Raw genomic sequence first — 9295 nt, 5'->3', positions numbered from 1 at the left:
ACAAACCACAGCCCCAGGTAAGGATCCTTTGTTCCAAGGATCCCCCAGCTCCCGGAAAGCCAGGAGCCCCCCAGGAGGAGCTGGCACCCACCGTGTGGCCCAGGGAGGACACAGAGAGGATCGCCGGGACCTGGATGTAGGAGCTGAACATGGTCAGGAGGCTGAGCAGGAAATCGATGACTTGCAGGGCCAGGAAGGGGATCAGGAACCGCTCCCTCTTCTGAGGAGGAGAAGCAGTGCCGGTTATTTCCGTTCCGAGTACGAAATGAGAGCAGCTCTCAACACTTGGAAGGGCTCACATGGTGCTCCAAGAATTAACGCTTCCCTGGAATTTCTGATTCCAGTGACAACTGATCCAGAGAAAGAAAGGGCATCCACGCTGATTTTTTTCACCCCTTTGGAAAATTCCTGTGAATTCCCACTCTGTGATGTTGACACCTGTTCCCATCAGAGTTTTCATCCCACTGTCCCTAAAATTTCCCTCCATAGAGGGAGAGCTGGGTTATCTGGGTGGAATTGAATACTTAGAACTCCACCACCATCAGATCCCTGGGATTTCCACCCCAGGCCCTCATCGTTCCTCCTCCTGAACTGGGAAATGAGTCCCTGGTGCAACACGGGACAGTTCTCTCACAGGGCCTGACTTGCAACAGAGCGAGGAAATGAGGCAAGAAAACCTTTCTAAATCATAAAACCTCCTTTATTTAACACCCAAAACAGCCAGGATGGAAATGTTGCCCAGATTTGGTAAATCTGGGTGTTTGAAGCTTTTCACAAGAACCTGAGGCTTCAAACCAGTCCCCCTCCTGCTCTGGAACCAGGAAAGATTTTTATCTGCCTTTTTCCCCGTGGGATTCTGGGATTTTTATCTGCCTTTTTTCTCATGTGATTCTGGGATTCTGGGATTTTTATCTGCTTTTTTTCTCCTGTGATTCTGGGATTCTGGGATTTTTTCCTGCCTTTTTTCCTGTAGGATTCTGGGATTTTTTTTCTGCTTTTTTCCCGTGTGATTATGGGGTTTCTATCTGCCTTTTTTTCCTGTAGGACTCTGGGATTTTTAGCTGCTTTTTTCCTGTGTGATTCTCTGATTCTGGCAGGTTTTTTCTGCTTTTTTTTTGACCATCATTCCAGTGAGCACCATCCAAACCCTGAACCCCTCAATGTCATTTGTGGGGAATGTACCTTGAGCACCCCGAGCAGGAGGTGGAAACTGATGACAAACAACACGAGGATCAGCAGGCAACTTTTTTTACATCAGCTGAAAAGGACAAAAGCAAGAAAAGGAATCACCACATCACCAAAAGATGTCCCAACTCCATCACACCCCTAAGGGAGAGTTGAACCTGGCACAAAGAATTGTGTCTGTGGAGGAATTAATGCCGTGCAGCTGGAATTAACCCTCTTTTCCCTTTTTATACCCATTTCTCACCTCTCTTGAAGTCCCGGTATCCACCCGGCCAGGTTGTGAGCTCGAGGGATGGAAACGTTAAATATCCCAGGCTCCAAAATGAAGTATAAACCAAAAGAAGCAGAGGGCTTTTGGCTCACAGCTCTGAGCTGGAAATTCTTTAGAGACTCAAAGGCAGACAAAGGAACCAGCAGGGAAGTGCTGAAGGGTCTTCGGGATCTCTCAGAGAAGAGCAGGAATTTTAACCCCCCAACCATTGGTGAGGCCAAGGAGGGTCGGGGGGGATCTCTCCCCAACCCTGCAGCTGCGGGGTGCAAGGGACACTTCAAAAATCAACGTCAGGGAGTTGAGGGTGATTTTTGGCAGCTGCTTTGGGTGCAGGGGGTGATGTTTTATATCCATGGAGCTCCCTGCTCAACCTTTGCCTGGAAGGAATTTTCCCTCCGGGAGAGAATCAGGAACACAAAGGGCAGCTCATTCCAAAGGCAGCCACTGCTGCTTTCCCTCTGCTCCCAGGCGTGTGGAAAAGCTGGAATTCCAAGGCAGAACAACAACCCCACCTTTGAGGTGTAGGGGAGCAGAACCAAGGCGGGGATGTGGCGCACAAAGAGCCAGAGATTAACAGGGAACAGCCTAAACCCAAAACAGAGCTTAACAAAGGAGCCAGACTCAGCTTTTGTGGGACCAACCCTAAAGGAGCCAATCCCAATCCCATTAAAACCCAAACTCCCAAAGGGGCCAATCCCAATCCCATTAAAGCCCAAACTCCCAAAGCCTTTTCCCCTGGGCTTCTCCCAGCACTGACACTCAGGAGTTTGCCCAGAGAGGATTTCTCTCCTCATCCCAGGATTTTCTGGGTCCCATGGGCAGCTGCTTTGGGTGCAGGGGGTGATGTTTTATATCCATGGAGCTCCCTGCTCAACCTTTGCCTGGAAGGAATTTTCCCTCCGGGAGAGAATCAGGAACACAAAGGGCAGCTCATTCCAAAGGCAGCCACTGCTGCTTTCCCTCTGCTCCCAGGCGTGTGGAAAAGCTGGAATTCCAAGGCAGAACAACAACCCCACCTTTGAGGTGTAGGGGAGCAGAACCAAGGCGGGGATGTGGCGCACAAAGAGCCAGAGATTAACAGGGAACAGCCTAAACCCAAAACAGAGCTTAACAAAGGAGCCAGACTCAGCTTTTGTGGGACCAACCCTAAAGGAGCCAATCCCAATCCCATTAAAACCCAAACTCCCAAAGGGGCCAATCCCAATCCCATTAAAGCCCAAACTCCCAAAGCCTTTTCCCCTGGGCTTCTCCCAGCACTGACACTCAGGAGTTTGCCCAGAGAGGATTTCTCTCCTCATCCCAGGATTTTCTGGGTCCCAGCCCAGCTGTGTTTCCCTGCTCCTCTCTCTCCATGGGCTTCTGCTCCAGCTCTCTGGCAGAATCCCTAATTAATTGGGGATTGCCAGCTAATTGCCCAGCTGGATTTTCCAAGCAGAACCCGGATCAAAACCCCCCAAACAAAACAGCAAAGAAACAAAAACACCACAAACACAAAGGATGGAAAGAAAAGGAAAACCAAGGGACAACAACTTCCCACAAGATGTTTTTTCCCAAAAAGCAGAGCCATCCTCCCTGCTGGCAACAGGGATGGGTTGGTGCCACGGACAAAAACCCAAAAAAATTACAACCAAAAAAAACCCCAACCAAACAAATAAAGCCCAAAACCCCAACAAACAAAAAACTAACCAACCAAAAACCCAAAAAACAAACAAACAAAAATCCCAAAAAAACCCCAACCAAAACAGCAAACAAACAAACAACCAAAAAACCAAACTAAACAAAAAAACAACCCCAAATATCCCCACCCAACAGCAAAGCAACCAAACCCCGAAAGAGGAAGGAAGCCCTTGAGGTCGCACTTGCATCAAGTTCTTCAATTCGCATGAAAAGTGGAAGGTGGGCACACGTTTTACAGGAAGGGGTGGATGCACGGACGGACGGACGGACGGAAGCTCCCGGGTTCCTCGTGCTGATCCCAGCCCCATCTTGCCGGGTCGTTCCCCGTTCCCACCCCGGGAAAGCTCTGTAGGAAGGGCTTTGCACCCTGCACTGGAGGCTGAGCTGAGCAGAGCCTCCATCCCCCCACGGGAATGTTTGGGAATAACGCCCCGTGGGAAGGGTGGGAGCCATGGCACTGCCCCTTGCTCGGGCTCCCAGAAGCAGGACTCACCCAAATTCCCATTTTTTGCTCGCTGCTGATGCCCTTCACCTTGGACCGGGGTGATTGAAGTCCCTTCCCACCCACACCATTCCATGATTCTCTTGGATGAACCAAAGCCTCGAGTGCTGCTGTCAAACAGCCCTGGGGGACCCCAGTGGTGCCTCTTTCCTTGGAAAAACGTGAGCCCAGCTTTTCTAAGCTCACCAGGCAGCGCCTGCTGCTGGTCTGGTGCTTTTGCCTATGTCTGACTGCTGCCCTGGGGACAGGAGGGTTTGGAATGTGCAGGAATTTGTTCTCAGCCTCCTCCTCCTCCATGGACAGGGAAAGCCACTTTGGAAAAGCAGGGAACAGCAATTCCTGGCTGCCAGGGGCTGTGTTCTCCTCTCCGTGGCCACGGACAGGGCAGGGAGGGAGCCTGGGTTCCTTTTTTTGCTCCTGGGGTTATCTCAGCTTGTGGTTTTACATGGAAAATGACGCAAGAAAGGAAACCCCCCCTGCACTTGCTGTTTCCAAGCAGCTCCCGCAGAACGTCCTGGTTGGGCAACATCGGAGGCTTCAGAGCTGGGTTTTAGATGGCACCTCATGGGACTGCTCCAGGCCTTTGCAAGGATCTGAGCTGGATCCTTCCACAGGAATTCAATCCTTCGGGAATTGTGAGCGATGGGACAGCTTGGCTGCCGCTTCCAGCCACCAATGTTCCGGAAAAATACACCAGGAGCTGGGAAAATCTGGGGATGGGGGAAGAGAGCTCTGTCCAGCTGGGAGGCAGGAGCTCCATGGGAACGGTTCCATGGAAGTGGCTCCATGGGAATGGCTCCATGGGAATGGCTCCGTGGGAATGGCTCCATGGAAGTGGCTCCATGGAAGTGGCTCCATGGGAATGGCTCCATGGGAATGGTTCCATGGAAGTGGCTTCATGGGAATGGCTCCATGGGAATGGCTCCGTGGATTTGACTCCATGGGAATGGTTCCATGGGAATGTCTCCACAGGAATGGCTCCATGGGAATGGCTCCATGGAAGTGGCTCCATGGGAATGGCTCCACAGGAATGGTTCCATGGAATTGGCTCCACATGAATGGCTCCACAGGAATGGTTTCATGGAAATGCTTCCATGGGAATGGCTCCATGGAAATGGTTCCATGAAATGGCTCCATGGAATTGGCTCCATGGGAGTGGCTCCACGGAAGTGGCTCCACAGGAATGGCTCCACAGGAATGGCTCCAGAGGAACGGTTTCATGGAAATGGCTCCATGGAAGTGGCTCCATGGGAATGGCTCCATGGCATGGAGGGGTGTTGGTGGCAATGTCCCACAGCCCACACATCCATGGGATTAGTGTGGGGTGGGATTTGTCCCCACTGTCCATTGAGGAGTTCCCAGACACTTCAGTATTCCCTGGAAATGCCCAGAATGTGAAGGAAGCCAGGAGTGTGTGTGAGGCCGGACTGATTCTCAGCTGGGGACAAGGCAGAGGAAGGAAAACCAGGATTGCCAGGGGAATCCAAAGGAGATTCCAGAGGAAGCTGGAGGACTTGGAGGGTGCTGCAGAGTTTGGGCTGATCCTCTGAAATAAAAACTTCTCTGGGCTCCCCATTAACCTCCAACAACCCAACACAGCCTTGGCCTAAAGCAAACCCCAAAGCTGGGCCCATCTGCTCTGAATTCCAATTTTCTCTGGTGGGAAAGGCAGAGGGAGTGTTGCAGGACTGAGGGATCCCTCCCGGCCCCACAGCTGCTTCCCAGCACTCCCAGGACCCACCAATTCTATAGTAATCCTTGGCCAGGTCTTTGCAGAAGCCCTTCCCGTTGGCCACCTCCAGGGAATACTCGATCAGCAGCAGGACGCTCATGACCTGGAGAACAAAGCAAAAGACACAGTTCAGGGCTCTTGGGCCAAATTCCCAGCAGTGAATTTATCTCCAGGGAACACTGGAGGGATGAGTCTCCAAGGGAGCCGAACACAAAGGGTTTAAATCCCAGGAAATTCCGAGACAAAAGCTACCACTTTCTTCATATTTTGGATTTCAGTGCCAGCAGAAGGAGGACGAAGAAATAACAAAGTCAGTGGGGTTTGTTTCAATGGTTTCTATCCTGGCTCCACGCTTTGAAATTTTGCTCTAGAGTTGAGGGAAATGCAATTCCAGTGCTCCAGAGTGTAAAAGGAAACACAAAAAGATTAAAGATCTCCCTGTAAGTGCGGCTGTGCCACTCCAGTGACAAAACCATCACTTTCCTTCTTTTATTATTTGAGGAAAGTCTCCAAATGTTCTTTTTTCACACTGAATCGGAATGATTTTCTCCAAGTTTTCCAATTGGAGCATCAAACCCCGGACACCAGGGTTCATCCTGTCCTGACTTTAATGAGCTGGGAGATGGAGGGAGGTCCAGAGCTGTGGGCTCAGTCCTGGCCCTGAACTGCTGCACCCCCACAGGGATGATTAATAGGGAAAAATCCATGTCTGAGCCCAGCTTAGAAGATCTCCATGGAATCACAGAATCACAGAAAGGTCTGGGTTGGAAGGGATTGGAAAGCTCATCCCATCCCCCCCCTGCCATGGCAGGGACACCTCCCACTGTCCCAGGCTGCTCCCAGCCCCAATGTCCAGCCTGGCCTTGGGCACTGCCAGGGATCCAGGGGCAGCCACAGCTGCTCTGGGCACCCTGTCTGTCCCCTGTGTGTCCCTGTCCATCCCTGGCTGTCCCTGGGTGTCCCTGTCCATCCCTGGGTGTCCCTGGGTGTCCCTGTGTGCAGGGAGGGCTCAGGGCAGGGCCCAGGCTCTGCTCCGGGGCCCAGCAGTGGCACCAGAGCACCGGGCAGGGCCTGAGCCCAGCAATTCCCCTGCACAGGAGGCAGAACTGCTGCCCTGGGCAGGGCCCAGCCCCGAACAGAGCCCAGAGGGGGGCTGGAGTCTCCTCCCTGGGATATTCCAGAGCCACATGGACACACTCCTGGGCCCTGTGCTCTGGGATGGCCCTGCTGGTGCGGGGAGTGGCACCAGTGACCCTCTGGGGTCCTCTGAGCTGCCCCATCCTGTGACCCTGAGCCCTCTGGCCCTGCAGTGCTGCAGGAATCCAGACCCTATCTGCCACCCACATCAGCACCAGCTCGGGCAGAGCAGAAACAACTTTTTCACCAGGGCTGCACCAACCTTTCACTTCAACCACGGCCCGAGCAGCGCCGCGGGCAAGGAGGAAGCGGCACCGCTGCGGTCTGGGCTCGTGTTTGCAAACTGGGGGTGTTGGGAACAGCAAAACAACAGCTGCTGCCGGGGCTGGGCAGGGAGCAGAGGATGGTTCTGGATTTTCAGAGGGATCCAGACAGGGTTTGGGCAGTGGGAATGCCCAGCCAGGGGTGCTGAGCTGCCCTGCAAAGGAGCCGTGTGAGGGAAGGCTCTGCCTTGCCCCAGAAAGGGCAAAGCGAGGCTGGGAGGTGGCAGGAGCTGAGCATGGCCCCTCCCTCTGCCTGTGTCCTCTGCAGAAGACCTTGAAACTCTTCAAAACCGAGTTCATCAACTTTCTGAGCCCACAGCTGCAGCTGCAGCCTCCAGCAGAGCTGTGGCACTCCCAGAGCGAGCAGCCCCAAGCCACACTGCTGCTGCAGAGGGGACCCCTGTCCCTCCCTGTCCCTCTGAATTTAAAGTCCTGAGTCTGAATTAGAAGGAAGGATGTGTCCGGCTTTCCCTGGGCCTGTCTGATACCAGCTTGTCCAAGAGTTGCTCTGCTGCCTTCCCTTTTTTCCCATCAAGTAAATGAACTTTGCAATTTGCTCGTGAGCTGACAGGAAAAGGAGGAATACCCAGCTCTCATTACCACAAGGACATGACAAAGTTAACACGAGTTCAGTGTAATGGGACAGCATTTCAGCTCCCTCGGCAGCCCTGAGCCCTGTCAAGGATGAAATTGCATCCATCCAAAGTGTCTCTGCAGCTGCCGGTGTCCCTGGGGAGGGATCTCTTAATGAAGACACATGGAGATCACACCTGGCTGTGAGGTGGCTGAGAGGTTTCATCTTCCAGCTCCCAGAGAGGTTTTGCTTCCCTTGTTTCTGCTGTTGGTCCAACCCCTCAACTGCCAGTGCGGGAAATAGGGGCAGAAATTGCTTTTTCAGGCTTCACTTAAAAGGAGGCCTGAGCAAAATGGCTGAGCTGGGCCCTGAATATCAGTTTTGCTCCTGAAAGACAAGTGGGTGAGAGCAGGACAGCGAATCCCAAATGCTCCCATCCCATTCACAGCAGATCCAGAGGCTGAAGTTCAGCGTGAAGAGCCCTCTGTGATGTCTGCTGGAGAGAAAAGGGGCACTGGTTTCCTTGCTGGTGTGGAAATGAGCAACAGAAGCCAGACCGAGTGCAGGCACACAAGGTAAGAGCACAGCAGGAAACCCCAGCCCAGCCTGAGAGGTTCAGGAGACTTTTAAGGCAAAAGTTGGTTGAAACTTTTCCATTTTGTGTAGAAAGAAAGAAGCACTGAGCTGTGAGCAGGCAGAGACCTCCAGGCCTTCCCCTGGGCATGGAGAGCTGGGCCAGCACCAGGACGCCTCTGCAGCAGCTGCCTTTGGCACTGGAATGTGGCACCCTCTGTATTCCTGCAGGGAACGCACATCCAAGGGGATGGACCCTCTGCAGAGGGGCCTTTTGGGAAGAAGGCAGAGGAGGATGGACGTGGTGCCTGCCCTGCACTCCTTGCTCAGCTGCTCCCACTGCACATCCACCCCTCAGCTCCAGCAGAAACTGAAAACTTCTTGTTTCAGAGACACAAGTACCCAGTTCCCTTTCCCTCTGCGGTGTCACAGCAGGAGACAGGCAGGTTTAAAATAGGAGATTTCACTTCCAGGTACTCAATTCACTGTCAATCCCCAGCCCTTCCTCCCTTATCTCCTCCACCTGGAACTTCTGGAGCACTCCCCTCATCCTGTTGCTGCCTCTGTGTAAAAGGAGCTTCACGTATCTTGGTGGAAAAAATTTGAATCCCCAGGAACTGAACGGCTGGAGCTGGGCCAGGGCAGGCTCAGGCTGGAGAGCAGGGAAAGGTTCTTCCCCCAGAGGCTGCTGGGCACTGCCCAGGCTCCCCAGGGAATGGGCACGGCCCCGAGGCTGCCAGAGCTCCAGGAGCGTTTGGGCAGTGCTGCCAGGGATGGCCGGGGTGGGATTTGGGGTGTCTGGGCAGGGCCTGGGGCTGGAACTGACGATCCTTGTGGGTCCCTTCCAGCTCAGGACACTCTGTGATTCCGTGATATGCTGAAATAATGCAGGACTGAGCGAAATCCAGCCATTAACTCAAGGCAGATAAAATGGGGTGTCTCAAAGGCAGAACCTGACCCACACACAGCCCCCATTCCCTGGGGGTAACCCTGCTGCAGCTGCACTGGGGTTAAACTGCTCTCAGAGGTCCTCTTGTGCCTTTATTCTCCTGAAATATTTGCAGCTTGACTGATCTCCGAGTGATTTATCCTCATGCACGCGGCCCTGGGGTGAGGCTGCTCCTCCTCGGCTTCACAACGGGGGCTTCTGCACGGGGATCTTGAAGCCTTGGGGAACAGGGGGCACAGGGGACACAGGGTGCTCTGGCAGGGGTCACAGGGGTCACAGGGGACACAGGGGACACAGGGGACACAGGGTGCTCTGGCAGGGGGCACAGGGGACACCGGGGACACAGGGGACACAGGGGCCACAGGGGGCACA

General features: G+C 53.6%; 1 protein-coding gene across 1 annotated transcript in view; it reads right to left on the bottom strand.

Annotated features, from left to right (window-relative positions):
- Positions 1 to 6: 6 nt before the first annotated feature.
- The window catches only part of LOC103622071 (lysosomal-associated transmembrane protein 5-like), a gene marked incomplete at its 3' end in the record, with an annotated part of 11788 nt that continues 2499 nt past the window's right edge, over positions 7 to 9295 (bottom strand). Inside the window, 3 exon segments of the mRNA XM_008640966.2 lie at positions 7 to 220; positions 1183 to 1258; positions 5373 to 5470. Of these exon segments, the coding sequence (XP_008639188.2) occupies positions 7 to 220; positions 1183 to 1258; positions 5373 to 5470 (388 nt within the window).

Source organism: Corvus brachyrhynchos, unplaced genomic scaffold, assembly GCF_000691975.1.
Source record: "Corvus brachyrhynchos isolate BGI_N302 unplaced genomic scaffold, ASM69197v1 scaffold580, whole genome shotgun sequence".
Lineage (NCBI taxonomy): Eukaryota > Metazoa > Chordata > Aves > Passeriformes > Corvidae > Corvus > Corvus brachyrhynchos.
The sequence above is the reverse complement of the archived record's forward strand: the minus strand, read 5'-3'. Positions and strand labels throughout refer to the sequence as shown.